The 23,131-nt window shown below is 46.0% G+C and overlaps 1 protein-coding gene across 2 annotated transcripts in view; it reads left to right on the forward strand.

Annotated features, from left to right (window-relative positions):
• Positions 1-23,131, forward strand: part of CTIF (cap binding complex dependent translation initiation factor) — a 463,145-nt gene that overhangs the window by 16,057 nt on the left and 423,957 nt on the right. For both annotated transcript variants that reach the window (XM_033934740.1, XM_033934750.1), the window contains exons 2-3: positions 1,535-1,748; positions 8,614-8,694. In XM_033934740.1, the coding sequence (XP_033790631.1) occupies positions 1,569-1,748; positions 8,614-8,694 (261 nt within the window). In that variant the 5' untranslated portion in view covers positions 1,535-1,568. The remainder of the gene's footprint in view (positions 1-1,534; positions 1,749-8,613; positions 8,695-23,131) is intronic.

The raw sequence follows: 23,131 nt of genomic DNA on the forward strand, positions 1-23,131 counted from the left end.
TGAAAACACTAGCGCAGCTTTGTAAAGGAGGGGTTGAATTAGGAAGGTAACGGGCATGCTGAGATTGTTTTATTTGTTTTCTCAGTTATTAAAGAGTGTCTTGGAAAATCATTAGCTCTTCATTCTGAGACAGTAGCATAGTAGATGACGGCAGGTAGACCTGCTTGGTCCTTCCAAACTGCCCAACAAGAAATTCGTATAATATGAAATGATGGCATTCTTGATCTTGACCCGTCCATACTATTTTCAGGGCACAGGTGGGGGTGGGGGTGGGGGACAGGACACAGAATAAGATGCATGTCACACATCTGCTTGGGAACTTTTTAATTTCTCATAGTACACCATGATGTTGTCATAGGTTGATGTGGGGTTCAGCAAGATATGGAGAATAGACGATCTCACGGACATATTTTCTAGCCTGGTTATGCCTGGCTTTTGCTTATGTGTTGTGGACAACTTATTTGGGATGTTTTTACCTGGCAGCAGTGCAGATGTTTGGAGATAGTAGGCATGTTACAGTTATGCCTCAAGAAGGGTAAAGAAGAATTTTGCCTCAAAAACAGCACAGAAAACCAGGAACAAGAGGCAAAAGAGATGCCAAAATATCAACCAAGGAGATAACTTTATTAATTCAATAATGAAAATGTCATAAAAATAGACAAAATCTATAGTATAATGTCCATCTTGATATGAGTGCAATTTACCTCCTCTTCTACGAAACTGTGCTAGCAGTTTTTAGCGCGGTGAGCGGCGTTGAATGGCCCGCGCTGCTCCCGACACTCATAGAGTTCCTATGAGTGTCGGGAGCAGCATGGGCCATTCAGCGTGGCTCTCTGCGCTGCAAACTGCTAGCGCAGTTTCATAGAAGAGGGGATAAGTCTAGGGCACTCCTAGATTGTCCCAACTAGGATCCCAGTTTCGGCATCCATAGATGCCTTCATCAGGGGAAGAATGGACACAAGAAGGGCATCTGTGAGGGCAAAAATGTGCCAAAAAGTAAACAGATGCTCTCCTTGTGTCCATTCATCCCCTGATGAAGGCATCTACGGATGCCGAAACTGGGATCCTAGTTGGGACAATCTAGGAGTGCCCTAGACTTAGGGCTCCTTTTTACTAAGGTGCGCTAGCATTTTTAGCAAACGCTAATCCCCATGCTACGCGGAAAATACGCCAGCTCTGTGGAGGTGTTAGCATGTAGCGCGTACTAAAACCGCTAGTGCAGCTTAGTAAAAGGCGACCTTAGTTACACTCATATCAAGATGGACATTATACTATAGACTTTGTCTATTTTTATAACATTTTCATTATTGTATTAATAAAGTATCTCCTTGGTTGATATTTTGACATCTCTTTTGCCTCTTGTTTCTGGTTCACAGTTGTGCCTCAAACAGGGGAACTTCCTAACTGAATCTGAGATGCTCCATATCTCAAATACATTCATCTCTAAAGTGGAAGATGGTGCCTAGCTGTCGGCTTAAAGTAATGTATTTGTAAAAGGAAAGGGAAATGACTTGTACTCCTTTTTTTTTTCCAGGTCCATCCTGGTGCCCCATTGCTTGCCTGGAGTAATGGAGAGCTCCTCCGTGGCATCAGCCTCCTCCGAGGCTGGAAGTTGTCGCTCCCAGGAAATTGAGGAACTGGAAAGGTTTATTGACAGCTACGTTCTGGAGTATCAAGTGCAGGGAATTTTGACGGACAAGACGGAAGGTGATGAAGAGAGCCTGAAAACTCAGTCCAGCATCTCCCAGGTGGGCAGTGAGTTTGTAGATGGGAATTTCTGGCTGGCAAGCGAGCTGAGTGGGCTAGGGATAGAGTGTAGCAATTAAAGCACTAAGTCATGAAATCATGAGAACTCAGTTGAAATCCCAATCTACTTGTATTTATTTATTTAATTTTCTACACCGTTCTCCCAAGAGAGCTCAGAACGGTTTACATGAATTTATTCCCTGTCTGTCCCAGCGTTTCACAATCTATCTAATGTACATGGGGCACTGGGATTAAGTGACTTGCCCAGGGTTACAAGGAGCAGCGTGGGTTTGAACCCGAAACTTCAGGGTGCCGAGGCTGTAGCTTTAACCAATGCACCACTCTAGAAATCAAAATGTAGTAGAAGTGAGCGAAGTATAGGACAATGAAGCCATTGTGACATCACTGATGAGGTTGACTCATAGGCATTGCTGGATGAGGCATTATGATGTCACAATACCAGCTCTGGCTATGAGAGTCTAAAACTTTTCACACTATTTATTTGTTCAATTTTCTATACTGTTCTCCCAGGGGATCTCAGAATGGTTTACATGAATTTATTCAGGTACTCGAGGATTTTTCCTCTCCGTCCCAGTGGGCTCACAGTCTATCTAATGTACTTGGGGCAATGGGGGGATTAAGTGACTTTCTCAGGGTCACAAGGAGCAGCATGGGTTTGAACCCACAACCTCAGGGTGCTGAGATTGCAGCTTTAACCACTATGCCACACTCTCTGCATGGCCTTGAGAAAGCTACTTTACTTCTCTCTGCACACACTTACTGTATGCTGGAAACTTTTGAAGTGGAAATCTAGTAAGTGTGTGTAGCAGTGTTGCACAGTTAATATAAACCCTACCCCAAAAATAAGCCCTAGTCCCGGGATTCGCCGGCAGTTTCCCTTCCCTTCCATCCCTTGTGCAGCAGAACACTTAAGCGAGCACCACCTCTCCACTACGTAGCCGAACCCCCATCTTTCCCTCCCTTCCACCCGAACCCCGCTGACCGGGAGCGAGACCTAAATACCACCTAAGCAGCTTCGGGCGGCAGCACTTTAACCAGGATGATTTGGCTTTGTCCGCCCATGAATTCACTCTGCCGGGTTACTGATAGTAACATGGCAGAGTGAATTCATGGGCGGAAAAGGCTGAAGCAGCCTGTTTAGAGTGCTGCCGGCCCAACACTGCTTAGGGAGGTATGTAGGGCTTGCTTGTGGTCGGTGGGGTTCGGATGGGAGGGAGGGAAGGATGGGGGTTCGGCTGCGCGGCCGGGGCAGGTGCTCCGGCGGGGGGGAGTGCTCGCTCAAGGGTTCTGCTGCACAAGGGATGGGAGGGAAGGGAGGGAAGCTGGGCAAGGGTTCTACACAAAGGATGGGAGGGAGGGAAGGGAAGCTGGGCGAGGGTCCTGCTGCACAAGGGATGGAAGGGAAGGGAAGCTTGGCAAGGGTCCTGCTGCATGAGAGATGGGAGGGAGAAAAGGATAGAAGCTGAGTAAGGTCCTGCTGCACAAGAGATGGGAGGGAGGAAAGGGAAGGGAAGCTGGGCAAGAGTCCTGCTGCATGAGAGATGGGAGGGAGGGAAGGATAGAAGCTGGGCAAGGGTCCTGCTGCACGAGGGATGGGAGGGAGGAAAGGGAAGCTGGGCGAGGGTCCTGCAATACAAGGGAAGGGAAGCTGGGTAAGGGTCCTGCTGCACAAGAGATGGGAGGGAGAAAAGGGCTGGGAAGCTGGGCAAGAGTCCTGCTGCATGAGGGATGGGAGGGAGGGAAGGATAGAAGCTGGGCAAGGGTCCTGCTGCATGAGGAATGGGAGGGAGGAAAGGGAAGGGAAGCTGGGCAAGGGTCCTGCTGCACGAGGGATGGGAGGGAGGGAAGGATAAAAGCTGGGCAAGGGTCCTGCTGCACGAGGTATGGGGGGAGGAAATATGCTGCACATGTGGGGGAGAGAAAGGAAAGAGGAAGAATTGGGGTGAAGGAGAGGAAGGGAGAGATGATCATGTACATAGCCCGAAAATAGGGCCTAAAATTAATATAAGACACTCTTATTTTCAGGGAAACACAGTAGATGCTAATATAATTCAGAAGTAAACTCTACTCTGCCTGAAATACAGATCTCATTACTTCTGAGACCTGACCTGATTGGCACAGTTACCTTACCACAGTGAGACTTTATTGCTGAATTGTACTAGTCTTTTATTTTCCATATACCATATATACTCTAATATAAGTCAGTCCAAATATAAGTTGAGACCCCCATTTCCCCCCCCCAAAAGGAGGAAAAATGGTTGACTCGAATATAAGTAGGGCGGCTTAATATTCAGGTGCTCTGCCCTGTCAGGCTCTGCACCCAGCCCCCTTCCCTCCATCCCCTGCCAGGCTGTGCAATCAGCTTCCTTCCTTCCTTCTTTCCTTTCTCTTCCCTCCCCTCCCTGCCTTCTCTTCCTTCCTGACTGAAACTGCATTTGTTTTATACTTTTTTGATTTCTGGTAATGCTGTTACTGATTATCTATGGCTTCTGTTTTCTTTGTTCTGTTGTACTGTTAGTCCTCTTGCTGTTGGCATAAAGATTTAAAAGTAAACTCGGGCTAATGCTTTTCTTACCATTGGATTTAAATGAGCTGTGCGCTGATCTCCACGTGAATATTTGAAAGCAGCTCATGTGCAAAATGTGTTTGAAAATAGGGCACCCAAGGCTACCCAAAAAGTTTTGCACAGAAACAGCACTAAGCGGGGTGCAAATTTGGGAATACGAGCCCAACATAATTTGAGCCTCCCCTCTGTTGACAGTAAAGGTCATGCCTGTCGCAATTTGAGGGTTCCCCATTGGCTATAGTGCTCACGTCTCGAGGATCTCTGCTGTCACTGTTAGCCAGACGCTATAATCTGAGATTATTTATCCTTTTATTCTGTCTGGAATTGCCATAATGACTGGGGAGAGAGGAGAGCTCAGCTGTATGTAATGTCAGCTTAAATCATTTATCAACCTTACAGTTTCTTAGCTACAAATCGCAGCTGTAGCCATTCAAGCCTTCCATCTTGCCAAGGCAGATGAATTCCATGCTGTATCTGGGCAGCAGTAATTGTATGATCAGTTGGAAGCTCACTTGAGGCAGATAGACACACAGCTTTCTGATTGAGGTCGGGTTGTTAGTCAGCCAGAACGTGATCCTAGACTGTAGAGAAATGGCTTTTTCATTTCGCCTCTTATACTGACTTATCACTCTTATGCCCCAGGGAAATGCTGTGTCCAGGTGTCTGTCTGTCTCGCATAATGCAGTTTTAATGACACCAGCAGGAGGCCTCAGACAGTAATGAAGAAAAGCACAATAGCTCAGTCTGATAAGGGGTCGCTTCTGCACTGTAAATCTTCCGTTGATCACACATTTCATTAGTGGTGTGTGCTGGCCCTTTCAAGCGGCGGCGTGGAACACCAGCCAGCTCCACAGCCAAGCAGTTTATAGAAGTGTATTTATATGATGGTTGGCCATGGTTCCACTGGGCAGTTTAAAATACTTCTGACACTATTTTCTGAACTCGCTGAATGAGAAAGTTTAAAGGCATTACATAAAAACAAAATGACAGTAAATAAAGATCAGACTGCCTATCCGATCTGAAATGATAAATAGTATTGGGGCTGTTGTTGTTTTCTGTTGTTTTGTATGTGCTGTTTTTCCTTAGGTTAGTCACCCTTCTCTATTTATATGTTCCACCTCCACTTACACCCTATGCTGTCTATTGAGATGTTTTATTAGGTGCCCAAATATTATTTCTGTTTTTAAAACTGAGTTGTACCAAGTCTCTCTCTCTCTCTCCCTGCTATTGACCTGTGGATACCAAGTTGGCTGAAGAGAGTTTTTTTTTTTTTTTAAACAAACTTTATTACACAAGAAGAGAACAGCTTAGTTTTCAGCTCATATATACATATATCTTCACAGTTGTACTAAATATTCAAATCTATTCGGCCTTGAATAATAGCACCAACTAGAGAAAAAGATGGTAGGTATATCCGATACCTCCCCAACTCTAACACCTTCCCTCCCCCCACCCAATTTATATATTAAAAACAAAAATTTTCTGGGAGCCAATGAGGTTAGAGAGGCGCTCCTGTCTCTCTCCTCTTTCCCCTTTATTGCTCACAATGCAGTGATACACAGCCGTTTGAGTCATGTGGCCAGTGGTGTAGCGAGGGAGGATGGCGCCTGGGTTGCTGGCATCTGGCATTACTGCACCGTGCGCCCTCCCACTACTCTACTCTGCTGTGTCATGCACACCCCTGCCCCTCCCGCGTACCTCTTGAAATGTTCGCCGGCGCAAGCAGAATCTTCCACCTGCTGCTTGTGCCGGCCTCTGCTCCCTTCTGACATCACTTCCTGGTCCTGTGACCAGGAAGTGACATCATAAAGGAGCTAAGACCAGGTGGAAAGGAGCAGCAGGTGGAAGTTTCTGCTTGCACCAATGAACATTTCAAGAGGAACGTGGAAAAAAGACACCGGTTCCGATGCCCCCATGAAGAAGGTGCCCAGGGCAGTCCGCCCCCTCTCCCTTACTACTGTATGCAGCAGGAAGTGAAAGAGAGAGGGTGGCCGCCAGCTTCTTCAGCCATGCAATCAAGTGGCTATTGAGGCTATGTAAAAACTGTGCATCAAAAACATGCACACCCTTGCGATTCAACAGCTGTAGTTGTGGCAAAGCCACATAACAGTGCAACGGGAGAGACAGCTTAAAAGATGACCAATTTGTGGGCTCTAAGGAAGAGCATACAGGCCCTTGCGATTCAAGATGATTTTATTTGCTCCTCACAATAAAAATACAAAAAAGTCTGAATTAGTAATACACGTATGATTGTCTTGACGGACCCTACACAATTTGTGTTTCAGCAAGACTGCTTGTTTCAAGCCATTTTCCGGTTTTATGCCCAGAGACACGTACATTGTTTTGCTCTTTATCTTTGTACCCTACATCATCCGGACCCCTGAGGAAGGCGGTCTCGCCAAAACACGGACCATGTAGGGTCCGTCAGGGCAATCATATGTGTATTACTAATTCAGACATTTATTTGCATTTTTATTGTGAAGAGCGAATAAAATCATCTTTCAGGACATCCACATCCACAGTCTGGGAGAGAAGTTCATTCAGGAAACTGCTGAAAACGCAATTATTTGTTGATGCATTTCTTTGAGCATTTTGACCTATTGCAAGGATTGAAACTCTCTGCTTTTGCTTTTATCTGTTCTGACCTGTTTCAATATTTTATGTATGTAATTTTATTGTAAACCGTTTTTGGAATAAAATGGTATAGAAATTTTAAAAATAAATAAATAAACTTAGAGGCCATTCCATGTGTTCACCATAAAAAAATATTTTCTGAGGGTTACTTCTGAATCTATCCCCTTTCACCTTCATCCTATGCCCTCTCATTCCAGTTTCCTTTCAATTGAAAGAGGTTCGCCTTGTGCGCAATTAGGCCATGTAGGTATTTAAACATCTCTATCATTAATGTTTTATTGTAATTGTTTACTCAAGATTCTCTTTGTTGAAATCCATTTAGATTCTGAATGGAGGTTAACAGAATACAAGAACTATATAGCATAGTATATCTACTCTCTCCTGCCTTTCCTCCAAAGTATACATGTTGAGATCTTTAAGTCTCTCCCCGTACATTTTATGACGAAGACCAACGACCATTTTAGTAACTTGCCTGCTTAAGTGTGAATTGATAACAACAACCAATCAGGGATTATTGGACAGTTTTATAAGAGCCCATTTTTGCACCAAAAAGGCTTTCAAAATCATCCCTGTAATATTGACCTGATGCTGTCCTTTTATCTCCTTGATTTGACCCTCATCCGTGAGCAGTCTGATTGATTAGTGACTTACAAATGCACTCACTCAGCTGCCCCTCACTCTCTCTCTTCACTTACCTCACCCTATGTCCCCCCCCCCACCAGCTCTGCTAGTAAGTCCCTCCTATCTGTGCCCTTCTCTTCCTCTGCCAACTCCAAACTCTTCTTTTTACCTTGCTGCTCCGTATGCTTGGAACAATCTGCCTGAATCTAGCAGTGTTCAAGGCCCAGTTAAAAGTCCACTTCTTCGAGACTGCTTTCAACTCCTAATTCCTCTCGCCTTGGGTTCTGCATCCCCCAACCCTTTATGTCATGTCTGTCTGTCCAAGTTAGATTGTAAGCTCTTTCGAGCAGGGACCATCTATTAAATGTAAAAATGTACAGCGTTGGGTACGCCTTTCAGCGCTATACTGTATAAGTGATAATTGGTAATACCGTGTTTCCCCAAAAATAATACCTACTCCAAAAATAAGCCCTATTTGAAGCGCTTATTTTTGGGGTAGGGGAAAGCAAAATAAAAGTCCACTGCTGGTACCGGGATCTTCCTAAATGCCGCAGCAGACCCTTCCATCTCTCCCTCCCCACGCCGACCGCAAGACTGACATATCATTACCTACTTCCAAAAGGCAGCTTCGGGCCTTCTCACGTCGGGGTGTTCCTCTGCCACATCATCGGTGATGCGGCAGAGAAATGCCCTGACGTGAGAAGGCCCGAAGCAGCCCTTTAGATTGCTGATGTGACGCTGCCTTTTGGAAGTATGTAATGATATGTCAGTCTCGCAGTCGGCGTGGGGAGGGAGAGGTGGGGGTTCGGCTGCTTGGCAGTGGGGATAGAAAGATGCTGTGATTGGGCAGTTTCCCCCAAAATAAGACCTAGTGCATTTTTGGGGCCCAAAAATATGACAGTGTCTTATTTTTGGGGAAACATGGAGGTAATAGATTGAGAGACTATTGCTAACTTAATTTTTGTATACAATGCTCATTTTTTGACGATTATATTTTACACAATGTCTTTTTATCCCTCCTTTAGTGGGCAGTGAACTGTAGTGAGCAGTTGGATAGCAGCTGTTCCTCAACCAAGGGGAAAGTCTCCTCCAGCACTCACAACCAGGTAAGGCATTTTATGGCACTTACAGGCGAACCTACAAGACACTGATATGAATGGCAGTAGTCTTGACCAGCCTGCAAAATTTCCATCGACATTTGCAGGAAAGTGATGCCTTGGTAAAGATTTTTAGAAATAAAGCAAGACTTGATGGAACTTGGGCACTTGTCTTGTAAAGAACCGAGTTCCTAATAGTGTCATGTTGTATGCGGGCATATAAATTTTATTTAAAAAATTTGATACAAATTAACTTAAATCTCTTAGTTAATTTGGGGCCCATTGACCTCTTTTATGGATTCATTATAGTTGTCTTTTCCTTTATTTCTGTTGGTATAATGCACACACATCCAGGGGGATGGGTATTTCTTTTGTATGGTTCTATTCCCTTATGAAAATGTTGGTTGGGTGGGTTTTTTTAATGTTGTATGGATTCTGATTGATTATAAGTGCATATATGATTACTATTATTTGTATAAATATTGTATTGCATTTTTATTAGCTTTAGAAACTCAATAAAGATTAAAAAAAAAAAAATTGATTCGTTTATAAAATTTCTAAGCGATTTCCGTAATAAAGTGGGTTAAAAGAACATGAAGTAACTGACATCAACATTACTTACTTGAGGCTCAGGGAAGGAGGGGTAGAACTAAGGGGTAGGCAATTCCGGTCCTCGATAGCCGGAGCCAGGTCGGGTTTTCAGGATGTCCACAGTGAATGTGTATGAGATGGATTTGCATGCACTGCCTCCTTAAGATGCAAGTCTATCTCATGCATATTTATTGTGGATGTCCTGAAAACCTGACCTGGCTCTGGCTCTCGAGGACCGGAATTGCCTACCCCTGGTATAGGGTTAAAAAAACCTGCCGATTGGAGCCCAAAATGCAAGTTTCAATATTGTGACTTGTGTGGCGTAAAGTTGAGGAGACAAATGGGTCGGTTCTCAAAAGCATCTCTGAAAAGGAAACTCTTCAGAAAGCTCTTGAATCATTGGTCCTTAGTCAGCTTGATTATTGTAACATCGTCCATCTTGCTGCAGCTCAAAAAAATCTTCAAAGATTGCGCATTATACGGAATGCAGCAGTTAGATTAATTTTTGAACTAAAGAAGTATGATCATGTCACCGACTTCTATCGTCAACTGCATTGGCTTCCGGTTGAAGCACGGCTGTATTTGTTTTAAGGTAATAACAGGTCTAATCCCAGAGTATCTTATGGAATCTTTCATCATTACAAATTCTAAACATTCTAGAAAATCTCACTCACTATTCTCGTTTCCTTCTGCAAAGGGATGCAAATATAAGAAATTCCAGGAACGATTGTTGTCCTTCCAGGCAGCCTCATGGATTAGGGATTTGACTTGCATATTTACACTTTCAAATTCGTGTCAATGATTTCGACGTGCTTTAAAGACGCATCTTTATATAGAATCTTTTGGAAGTTAGATACTGATTGTTTATTCATTTGTAATGCTAATGTCTGTGAACCACATAGAACTTAATGGTATTTGCGGTATATAAGCAAGTTTTTATGTAGAACGTAGAACAAAATCTTTTCCAGAGAAAGGAAAATGGTAAAACCAGAGGACATAATTTGAGGTTGAGGGGTGGTAGATTCAGGGGCAATGTTAGGAAATTCTACTTTACGGAGAGGGTGGTGGATGCCTGGAATGCGCTCCCGAGAGAGGTGGTGGAGAGTAAAACTGTGACTGAGTTCAAAGAAGCGTGGGATGAACACAGAGGATCTAGAATCAGAAAATAATATTAAATATTGAACTAGGCCAGTTACTGGGCAGACTTGTACGGTCTGTGTCTGTGCATGGCCGTTTGGAGGAGGATGGGCAGGGGAGGGCTTCAATGGCTGGGAGGGTGTAGATGGGCTGGAGTAAGTCTTAACAGAAATTTCGGCAGTTGGAACCCAAGCACAGTACCGGGTAAAGCTTTGGATTCTCGCCCAGAAATAGCTAAGAAGAAAAAAAAAAAAAAAAAATTTAAATTGAATCAGGTTGGGCAGACTGGATGGACCATTCGGGTCTTTATCTGCCGTCATCTACTATGTTACTATGTTACACACCCAAAACCCTTTTGTATGGCGTATAAGTAGCTCCTGCATCCATAAGGGCTATTGGGGTGGTAGATAAGTAGGTCTAGGGGATTCTGGAGGTGGTTTGGGGGAGGCTCACCATGACCTATAAGGGAGCTGTAGTGAGATGATGACATGGCACCTTTTTGTGAAGCTCACAGCAGTGCCCTGTAAGGTACCCCACTGTTTAGGTGCCATGTCTGGGTGTTCAGTCCATCACTTTGCAGACCCCTCCCACGTCCAACAGGGTTGTTCTAGGCGTTTTTGACTTGGACGAAAAGTTGGATGAAAATGTGGTATAAAGACGGACGATTTAGCGGCTTGGACGATCAGATCAGCAGGACATATAGTTAGACGATTTTCGAAATGAAAAAAAAATTTGGATGTATTTTTTGAAAATGTGTCCTAAGCAATTTTTTCTTTGGACGACTTGGACGAAAACGGACTTAGACGTTCCTTTCCATTATGCCTCTCTTATTTAATATGTACAAGATTCTCGCAACATATTTCATATATGATATATTTTCAAACAACATTAAAAATTATAAAATTTTAAAAAGATGTAACATGCTAAGAAATTTTATAGCAGAAAATTCTTTCATCCTAGTGAGAACAAAATTGTCTTACTTTCCAGTTTTTTTTTTAGCAGGGCATGTGAAATGAGGTGCCCAAGGTTTGTCTTGATTCCCAGGAGTTATGACAAAATATGCCTTGTAGGCATCGCACATCTTAGCAGATGCTTCTATGGCAGTGGTCTCAAACTCAAACCCTTTGCAGTGCCACATTTTGAATTTGTAGGTACTTGGAGGACCTCAGAAAAAATAGTTAATGTCTTATTAAAGAAATGATAATTTTGCATGAGGTAAAACTCTTTGTAGTTTATACATCTTTCCTTTTGCCTAAGTCTTAATAATAATATTGTAATTTATAGCTACAGAGACATACGATCAAGAAACTGTTTTATATTACTTTTGTGATTATGATAAACATACTGAGGGTCTCAAAATAGTACCTAGTGGTCCGCATGTGGACCCCGGGCTGTGAGTTTGAGACCACTGTTCTATGGTGTACTTTTTCCCTTTTGTCTTGATAAATTGGCCGCATACATAGCAAAATACATCTGCCGGATGTTTGCACCTTAGTAAAAGGGCCCCTAAGTTTACTCAACTTGGAATCAATCTGTAATAGAAACATAGAAAGTGACGGCAGATAAGGCCAAGGCCCATCAAGTCTGCCCACACCAATGACTCTCCCCTACCTCCCTTTGCGAAGAGATCCCACCTTTCGATCCCATTTAGCTTTAAAATCAGGCACACTGCTGGCCTCAATCACCTGCATCGGAAGACCATTCCATCGATCCACCACCCTCTCGGTGAAGAAGTATTTCCTGGTGTCGCCATGCAATGTCCCTCCCCTGATTTTCCATGGATGCCCTCGTGTTAACGTGGGTTCCTTGAAGAAGAAGATATCCTCCCCCACCTCGATACGGCGCGTGAGGTACTTGAATGTCTCGATCATGTCCCCCCTCTCCCTGCGTTCCTCTAGGGAGTAGAGCTGCAATTTATTCAGCCGTTCCTCATACGGGAGATTCCTGAGCCCCGTGACCATCCGTGTGGCCATTCGCTGGAATGATTCAAGTCTCAGCACATCTTTGCGGTAATGTGGTCTCCAGAATTGTACACAGTATTCCAGATGGGGGTCTCACCATGGACCTATATAATGGCATTATGACTTCGGGCTTACGGCTAACGAAACTCCTTCGTATGCAACCCATGATTTGTCTGGCTTTAGATGAAGCTTTCTCCACCTGAGTTGCAGTCTTCATGTCCTCACTGATGATTACCCCTAAGTCTCGTTCCGCTACAGTTCTCTCTAGGATCTCACCATTAAGAGTGTAAGTCTTACATGGATTTTTGTTGCCAAGGTGCATGACCATGCATTTTTTGGCATTGAAGTTTAGTTGCCAGGTCCTGGACCAATTCTCCAGTAGGAGGAGGTCGTGTGCCATACTATCGGTCTTGGATTTGTTGTCAGGTCCTGTTGTGTTTTTGTCCACTATATTGCATAATTTGGCGTCATCGGCGAATAACGTTAATTTACCCTGAAGCCCCTCAGCCAAGTCCCTTATGAAGATGTTGAACAAGATTGGGCCCAAGACCGAGCCCTGCGGCACTCCACTTATCACCTCTGTCGTTTCGGAGGGGGAGCCATTCACCACCACCCTCTGAAGTCTACCTCCTAGCCAGTCCCCCACCCATGTAGTCAAGGTATCTCCCAAACCTATAGAGCTCATCTTGCTCAACAACCTGCGGTGTGGTATGCTATCGAATGCTTTGCTGAAATCTAAGTACACGACGTCCAGGGACTCCCCAATATCCAGCTTCCTCGTCACCCAGTCAAAGAAGCTGATCAGGTTGGATTGACAGGACCTCCCCTTTGTAAACCCATGTTGACGGGGATCTCGCAGATTCCCCTCGTTAAGGACCGTATCCAATTGGTGTTTGATTAGAGTTCCATTAGTTTGTAATGTTTTACAAAAAAATGTAACTATCGATGCTCTGGTCACAAAAGAAAAGTTTGAGGGGAGCGATAGCCATTTAGAAAGAACACTTATTATCCAGGAATAAAAAAAAAAATTGTTACACGGTGTTATCTGGGTGAAAGAAAAATGTTTGGGCAGATTTCTAGAGGACATGCTTATTAACTATTAACCAGGAGTGAGAGTGAACAACAAACAGGAAGTGGTTCCCAAACATATTCTGGGACTCCACAGCTTACCTGACTTCAGGACTATCCACAGTGAATATGTATGAGAGCAACACTGCACGGTTTCCAACCAATGAATTTGTCTTTTTCTCCTTGAATACTTTTGTATCGGGTATTTTCCTGTTTCCTTTGGTTGAGTCTTCTGTGGCAATTTTTTTTCCTTTCCGAATAAATAACTGATTAGACAGATTGTTTTGGAGATGAGGAGAGGAGGAAGAAGAAGGCACACCGGGATCTAACCTGGTGACTTTAAATGTGGTCAGGGTGAAAGTTTCAGCTACCTGTTGAATGTTTTCTCTGGTCTGAAATAAATGAATCGTCTGAGAATGTGCGAGCCACAAAGAGTAAGTGCTTGATTTTGATGTCTAACTATAGCCTGTGCCAGTGATGGAGGAATGGGAAGAGCAGGCATATTGGAGAAACCGTTGGCAAAGTGAATGAAAGTCACAAAGCTCCACAATCTAGGTCACCTTGACTTTGGGGTTGACGTGCTCTGTGAAAGAGTGCAGCTCTCTGATGAGCGAATTACGGTTTTCACGGCATATTTATCTTTCTCCTGTCGGGCTGTTGTGTTTAATTGGTATAGCAGACTAGTGTCTAGCGCCGACTTCAAATTACTGCTTTCAGTGTCACGGGCATGTGAAAATGCATTATTCATTGTAAAGTTTTAATACGTGCTTGTAGGCATGTGACTTTTCTGACTGGCAGTCGGGGCCGGATTTTCCTATAGGCTAACTAGGCTTCAGCCTAGGGCCTCAAGATCAAGAGGGGCCTACATTCAAATTGTTAGCAAAATTAAAATTACACTATTCTAAAAACAGTGAACACTAAAACACTGAACCAAAAATAAGGAGAAATTCTACGCTTCGGGATCGGAACCGGCTCTGGCCGCAACAGGGCGCCGACTCGGCTTCTCCCTTTCTTTTTCTCACCTTGAGAGGAGGATTGGGGAGGGAAAGACGTCGGTCCGGAAACAGCTGGGCAAAGCCCAGCCCTGCAGGGAGAGAGGCAAAACGTGGATCCGTAAGGACAGGGCGGCCCACACTGGCATCGGACGGGGGTGGGTGGGGGGGGTTTAATGGAAGGCAGGCAGGCAGGATGGCATGGGGGGGGTGTTCAATGGAAGGGGGATGGGAGGCAGGCGGGCATCGGAGGGGGGGGTGAGGTGAGGAAGGACGCACTGGGGGCACTATGGACATAGGAAGGGGCAATGTTGTGTGTTATGTTTGATTAGTTATTGTTACAAGTACTATATATGGTGCTGAGAATAAATGTCCAAATAAGTGTTCTCGACTTTTTTTTATTTATTATCCGTGTCACATTTTTTATAAAGGTTAGTACCAATAACAACATGTTTCATTTAACATATTGATATATATCACAGTAATGATGTATTTTATTATCTCTCACTAGTCTTTAAGCCTGTTACATTAACGGGTGCTAGAATATGTGTGTGTGTCTGTATTTATTTATTTATTTCTCTCTCTCTCTCCTTAGCCTGTTTCTGTATTTCTTTCTTTCTGTCTTTCTTTTTTCTCGGCTGTCCACCACCACCCCTTGCCTGCTCCCCCTGTTCATTCTCCCTTCCTTTTTCTTCCCCTGTGTCCACCACCATCCCTTCACTGGTCCCCTTATCCAGCAGCAGCCCATCTCCCTTTGTTTTAACTCCCCCCCTGTCCAGCAGCACCTCTTTCCTGCTCCCCCTGTCCAGCAGGAGGTCTCTCTTCCTTTTTCTGCCCCCCCCCCCTGTCCAGCAGTAGCCTTTGTCCCTTACTTTTAACTCCCCCTGTCCAGTAGTACTTTTCCCTTCCCTGCTTCCCCTGTCCAAGATACTACCTGTCCCCAACCAATCACACCCCTACCCCTAAAGCAAAGCAAGTTAATTTCTTGTAGCCAAGAAATCACACCCCTCCCCCCCAAAGGAAAGCAAGATTTCTTGTCCCCAACAAATTACACCTCTTCCCCCACAATGGAAAGCAAGATTGCTCCCTGGGCCCCTTCTCCAGCACACCCACCCCTGGCCTTTATCTAATCAATGCACACACCCTTCACCCAAAACAAACCGCAAGTATTTTTTCCTGCCCAGCAAACTGCTGTTAAAAAACAACCCTCTAAATCGGCAGTTAATTTTGCTTACGTCGGTTGCTAGGGCTGCGAATACATTTTCTTCAATGTCGGTGCAAGGGAAAGAATCTGTCAAGTGTCCCTTACTTTCGGAGGCAACTGGGGCAGGGCTCGCTGTAGGCTCCTTTTGTAAGTGGGGAGCCGAGCTGAAGGGAAAGCCAGCAGCTACTGCAGCGCGAGTATTCTTTTTCACAGGGAGGCTGTTATTTGGTGACACGGTTACAGCCAGCTGGAGTTTTTTTTTGGTGCTTCCCTTCCCGCCCCTTGAGGTGTCACCTCGGCTCCTCTCGATCCCCGCCAGCGTCGGAAGCCTTCTCCGACGCTGGTGCGGCTCCTGAGAGGAGCCGACAGGAGAGCAGGATGTCCAGCGCTGGGGTCCATGGTGGCTCCGTGCTTAGCCGCGGCGGCCTGCAGCTGCTTCCTATGGGTCGCTACAGCTCATGGAAAACGGACGCACGCGATGGGAGTGCGCATGCGCGGCCTAGCGTTTTATTATATTAGATGTAATTTACAAACTTAAAAATGGAAGGTGAAAGGGTCTCATAAGTGGAATAGCCTAGGGCCTCTTTTCATCTAAATCCGGCCCTGCTGGCAATCCTGCAGAATTTATTAGAACCTGAGTCCAGTAATAATTTGCTGAGTTGATTTGGGTTCAAGACAGAGGTAGAGGGATTAGTGAGTAGAAAAATCAATAAGATTGCCAAGGAATTGAGATAAGAGAACAGACAAGTCTTCCGTAATCTGAGCTGCGTGGCCACCAGGACATAATGTCAGTATGTTTGTCTGTGAAGGCTTTTTAATAGCTAGTCCAGTGACACTCGTACAATGTTGTGGCTCATGCGCTAACGTTATTTCCTTTCAGATAAGCTTAGTGTTGTTATTTTCTAAAACCTACCAGTTGCATCTGCTGCTGGGTAGTTTATGTAGTTTTAAAATTATTGTAATTTTATTTTATTTGGAAAGAATGGCTACCACGAGTTCCTGTGGCAATCTTGCGAGACCTCAGGAACTCGCGAGACTGCAGCTGGAACTCGCAGCATCCACTTCGGATCACGGCTCTCACGGGGCAGGAGCGTAGCAAGATCACACCTGCCCTGCTTCACCGCTAGACCACCAGGACTTTAAAGTTTAGTTTATTATTATTTCTAGTCCGCCATTATCCAAAGTGGATTACAGAAACAGATATACACAATTAAACAATTAAAAGTACATACACCAACAGTTAACAAAGACTGCTTTCCTTTAAGACCCAGACATCTTTCCAAATGCTATTCTGAAGATAAGGTCTAGAGGGGTCAGAGGGAGGTGGGGTGGTTTAGTGTCAGTCGGGAAAAGATGCAGGAAGGATCGCTCCTGTCCCGGCTCACTGCTGGACCACCAGGGCTTCAAGCAGGCCTGCAGTGGGCGTCGGGGGCTAGGTAAGAAGGGAAGAAAGGAGGGCTTGAGTGCAAGGCAGGGCACGTGAATATAAATCTCCAGAAGATAAATTTCAGAAGATACAAGGTTACCTCGGTTTATATTCGGGTAGGATTATATTCGAGTATATACGGTATGTGCACTCTTAATACTATAGGGCTCCTTAACCTGCTTTGTTACACAGTGGTCACAGCTGCTGAAAATCAGATCCTTTAATTGAAAAGAGATGTTGGCGAGGTGCCATGGCAACACTTATTTACAGTATTTGTCGTGCTCACCTCCTAGTAATCTTTAGGCTTTGTGGGGGAAGGGAAGAGGGTCCTAATTCAAAGTTATGTTTCTTTAGTAAAAATATTTTATATATATATCTATATATATATATATATAAAATCGGAGGTATGTGTGTATGTATGTGTGTATGTGCCACGATCACGCAAAAACGGCTTGACCGATTTGAACGAAACTTGATATGCAGATCCCTCACTACCTGGGATGATATGTTCTGGGGGTCTCGCGGCCCATCTGCACACGTGGGCGGAGCTACAAACATAAAATCAGATTTCACCCATTCATGTCAATGGAAAAAATGTAAAAAGCTGCCATTCTCACTGTAATTCAAAAACGGCTTGACCGATTTGAACGAAACTTGGTATGCAGATCCCTCACTACCTGGGGTGATATGTTCTGGGGGGGTCTCGCGCCCCACCTGCACACGTGGGCGGAGCTACAAACAGAAAATCAGATTTCACCCATTCATGTCAATGGAAAAAATGTAAAAGGCTGCCATTCTCACAGTAATTCCTACTACCTGGGGTGATATGTTCTGGGGGTCTCGCGGCCCACCTGCACATGTGGGCGGAGCTACAAACAGAACATCGGATTTCACCCATTCATGTCAATGGAAAAAAAGTTGAAAGCTGCCATTCTCACAGTAATTCAAAAACGGCTTGACCGATTTGAACGCACCTTGGTATGCTGATCCCTCACTACCTGGGGTGATATGTTCTGGGAGTCTCGCGGCCCACCTGCACACGTGGGCGGAGCTACAAACAGAAAATCAGATTTCACCCATTCATGTCAATGGAAAAAATGTAAAAAGCTGCCATTCTCACAGTAATTCCAACTACCTGGGGTGATATGTTCTGGGGGTCTCGCGGCCCACCTGCACACGTGGGCGGAGCTACAAACAGAACATCAGATTTCACCCATTCATGTCAATGGAAAAAAAGTAAAAAGCTGCCATTCTCACAGTAATTCAAAAACGGCTTGACCGAGTTGAACGAAACTTGGTATGCAGATCCCTCACTACCTGGGGTGATATGTTCTGGGGGTCTCTTCACCCAAGAATTTATATGTTCAAAAAAATGTAAACAGCTGCCATTCTCACAGTAAATCAAAAACGGCTTGACCGATTTGAACGAAACTTGGTATGCAGATCCCTCACTACCTGGGGTGATATGTTCTGGGGGTCTCTTCACCCAAGAATTTATATGTTCAAAAAATTGTAAACAGCTGCCATTCTCACAGTAAATCAAAAACGGCTTGACCGATTTGAACGAACCTTGGTATGCAAATCCCTCACTACCTGGGGTGATATGTTCTGGGGGTCTCGCGGCCCACAACTCTATGTTGCTTGCTCAAGGGTGGGTTCACCCAAGAATTTTATATGTTCTTGCTCCAGGAGGTGAAACTAAAATTGTTGTTTATAATCACGTTTTGCGTTAGTTGTATTGTATTCATTTTGTCAAATATTTCACATTATAATTTGAATATTGTACTTTTTATTAAGCTGTAAAAAAATAATTTCATTCACCACTATAAAGTATCTTTATTTGAATCCATTTACAGTGTTATTGCTATAATTAAATACCCGTGCAACGCCGGGGCATCAGCTAGTATATATATATATATTTTTACCATTATCATCTAAGGAATATACTTGATCAGCCATCCCAACCCATAGAAATACAGAAAAATGAAGGCAGATAAAGCAATGTTACTTACCGTAACAGTTGTTATCCAGGGACAGCAGGCAGCTATTCTCACTAGTGGGTGATGTCATCAGACAGAGCCCCGGTACGGACGTCTCACAAGCACGTGTTGCTTGTAGAAACTTAAAGTTTCTAGATGCCCGCACCGCGCATGCGCCGGTGCCTTCCTACCCGGAGATCCGGGCGTGTCTCCTCAGTTCAGGTAGCTAGCCTGAGAAGCCAACCCAGGGGAGGTGGGTGGGACGTGAGAATAGCTGCCTGCTGTCCCTGGATAACAACTGTTACGGTAAGTAACATTGCTTTATCCCAGGACAAGCAGGCAGGTATTCTCACTAGTGGGTGACCTCCAAGCTAACCTCAGTGGGATGGAGGGGGAGTTGGCGACTTAAGAGAATAAATTTTTCAATACTGTTTGGCCAAACTGTCCATCCCGTCTGGAGAGAGTATCCAGACAATAATGTGAGGTGAATGTGTGAACCGAGGACCAGGTGGCAGCCTTACAAATTTCCTCGATTGGTGTTGATCTGAGGAATGCTACTGAGGCTGCCATTGCTCTGACCTTATGGGCTGTGACCTTACAAGGAAGTGATAATCCAGCCTGGGCATAGCAGAAAGAGATGCAAGCCGCCATCCAATTAGAGATGGTGCGCTTTGATACGGGTCTTCCCAACTTATTAGGGTCGAAGGAGACAAAAAGTTGAGGAGTGGTTCTGTGTGGCTTGGTGCGATCCAGGTAGAAAGCCAAGGCACGTTTACAGTCTAGAATGTGAAGGGCCGATTCTCCGTGGTGAGAATGAGGCTTAGGGAAGAATACTGGAAGTACGATGGATTGGTTGAGATGAAATTCGGAGACCACCTTAGGCAGGAATTTCGGGTGAGTGCGGAGGACCACCTTGTCATGGTGGAATACTGTGAATGGTGGGTCCGCCATCAATGCCTGGAGTTCGCTGACTCTGCGAGCGGACGTAAGGGCTACAAGGAAAAGAACTTTCCAGGTGAGATACTTCAGAGGGGCCCTGTTGAGTGGTTCAAACGGGGGTTTCATGAGGTGGGAAAGGACTACATTGAGGTCCCAAACCACTGGGGGTGGTTTGAGAGGAGGGTTAACATGGAAGAGTCCTTTCATAAATCTGGCGACCACCGGATGGGCCGAGAGGGGTTTCCCTTGTAGAGGCTGGTGGAACGCCGCAATAGCGCTCAGGTGGACTCGTATGGATGTGGACTTGAGCCCAGATTGAGATAGGTGCAGGAGATAGTCCAGCACGGAGGATAAGGAAGCTCGCTGGGGTTCCTTTGACTTAGAAACGCACCATGAGGAGAATCTGGTCCATTTCTGGGAGTAGCATTGACGAGTGGCGGGCTTCCTGGAAGCTTCCAAGACTTCCCTCACTTCTTGTGAGAATTGGTGAGGGGTTACGTTGAGAGGAACCAAGCTGTCAGGTGGAGAGACTGCAGGTTGGGATGAAGTAGTGATCCTTGATGTTGAGTAAGTAGTGAAGGAAACACTGGAAGTGGTACTGGTTCCCTGCTGCTGAGTTGAAGTAGGAGGGAGAACCAAGGTTGTCTGGGCCACCGAGGGGCTATTAGAATCATGGTGGCCCGTTCGAGTTTCAGCTTGACCAGAGTCTTCTGGATCAGCGGGAATGGTGGGAACGCATATAGAAATCGTTTCCCCCAGTTCAGTAGAAAAGCATCTGCCTCGAGGCGATGAGGAGTGTAGATCCTGGAGCAAAACTGAGGCAGTTTGGCGTTGTGGGGAGCCGCAAAGAGGTCTATCTGAGGCGTCCCCCATTGCGTGAAGATTTGGTGAAGGGGGTTGGAATGGAGAGTCCATTCGTGCGGTTGTAGCAGACGGCTTAGTTTGTCTGCTAGGACGTTGTTCTCCCCCTGGATGTATACTGCTCTGAGTAAGGCGTTGTGGCGCACCGCCCAGTCCCAGACTCGTAGAGCTTCCTGGCAAAGGAGGGACGAGCCCGTGCCCCCTTGCTTGTTGATGTAATACATGGCAGCCTGATTGTCTGTGCGAATGAGGATTACCGTGTCGTGAAGTAGGTGTTGGAAAGCTTGGAGCGCATTGAAGATGGCTCTGAGTTCCAATAGATTGATTTGGTGTAGTCTTTCCGCACTGGTCCAGAATCCTTGGGTGCGGAGACCCTCCAGGTGGGCCCCCCATGCGTAATTCGACGAGTCGGTTGTGAGAACTTTCTGATGGGGGGGAGAGTGCATCAGCAAACCTCTGGATAGATTCGAAGAGGTCATCCACCAAAGTAGAGACTGCCGAAGAGCAGGTGTGACTACGATGCGTTTGGATAGTGGATCGGATGTCTGGTTCCACTGTGATGCCAGGGTCCACTGGGGAATCCTGAGGTGGAGTCTGGCAAAGGGTGTCACGTGTACTGTGGAGGCCATATGGCCCAGGAGCACCATCATTTGTCTCGCCGGTATGGTTTGGTGAGTGATCACCGACTGGCAGAGGTGAAGAAGAGACTCCATGCGTTGCCGGGGCAGGAATGCTCGGAGTCGGGTGGTGTCCAGGACCGCTCCGATGAAGGGGAGGGACTGGGTAGGCTGTAGATGGGACTTGGAGAAGTTGATCTCGAAGCCCAAATTCTGGAGGAAGTAGGTTGTAGCCAAGGCCGCCGAAGTGACCTCTGGGGCTGACGGGGCCTTGATGAGCCAGTCGTCGAGGTATGGAAAGACCTGTAGACCCCTGTCCCTGAGTGCTGCGGCCACTACCACCAGGCACTTTGTGAAGACTCTGGGGGACGAAGATAGGCCGAATGGTAGCACTCGATACTGTAGGTGCAGATTTCCCACCCGAAATCTGAGGAACTTTCGGGAGGCCGGGTGAATGGGGATGTGAGTGTAGGCCTCTTTGAGATCCAGGGAGCATAACCAGTCGTTCTGCTCGAGGAGGGGGTATAGAGAAGCCAAAGTCAACATGCGAAACTTCTCTTTGACCAGGAACTTGTTGAGGGCCCGAAGGTCTAAAATGGGTCGCAGGTCGCCCGTTTTCTTCGGGACGAGGAAGTACCGGGAGTAAAACCCTCGGTTCAATTGGTCTGACGGGACCGTCTCGACCGCCCGAAGCTGGAGTAAGTTTTGGACTTCCTGAAGAAGAAGGGAGGTCTGCGTCGAGCTTGAAGGATACTCTCTTGGAGGATGGTCCGGGGGGACCCGGTGGAATTGAAGGGAGTATCCTTCTCTTATGATGGAGAGGACCCATAGGTCCGTGGTTATGGCCTCCCATCTGTGGTAAAAAAGATGGAGGCGGCCCCCTATGGGAGAGGCCGAGGTTATGCTCCCGGGAGGGGCGTCAAAAGGGCTGGGGAGCCTTAGGTACAGCGGGTGGCTGGACTTTTTGCTGAGACTTCTGGGGGGGTTGTCTCTTCGCAGGCTGTCTCGACGCGGGCGTTTGTCTGGGCATGTAACGCCGCTGGTAAATCAGGGGTGGCCTGGAAGGTCGAGACTGTTGAGGTTTGGGTTTGGGCCGTAGGATGGATTGAAAGGATTTTTCATGATCCGACAGCTTCTTGGTAACAGTTTCGATAGACTCATCGAACAGGTCGGCTCCAGCACATGGTACGTTGGCGAGTCTGTCCTGTAGGTTGGGATCCATATCGATAGTACGGAGCCATGCCAGGCGACGCATAGCTACCGCGCTTGCGGCGGCGCGTGCCGAGAGTTCGAATGCATCGAAGGAGGATTGCATCAGCTGGAGGCGTAATTGGGAGAGGGAGGCTACCACTTCCTCGAACTCGAATCGAGCTTGGTTGTCTATGAACGGAGTGAACTTGCGGAGTACCGGCAAGAAGAACTCCAGATAGGAAGAGAAAAAGAAGTTGTAGTTTAGCACCCGTGACGCCATCATGGAGTTTTGGTAGAATTTTCTACCAAATTTGTCCATCGTTCTTCCCTCTCGGCCCGGCGGTACAGAAGCGTAGACCTGGGAGGGATGAGAGCGTTTGAGGGAGGACTCGACCAATAGGGATTGGTGGGAGAGTTGGGGGCCCTCGAACCCTTTATGGTGCACGATGCGGTATCGAGCATCGAGTTTGCTGGGGATCG

This window comes from Geotrypetes seraphini, chromosome 1, assembly GCF_902459505.1.
Source record: "Geotrypetes seraphini chromosome 1, aGeoSer1.1, whole genome shotgun sequence".
NCBI classification, from domain to species: Eukaryota; Metazoa; Chordata; class Amphibia; order Gymnophiona; family Dermophiidae; genus Geotrypetes; species Geotrypetes seraphini.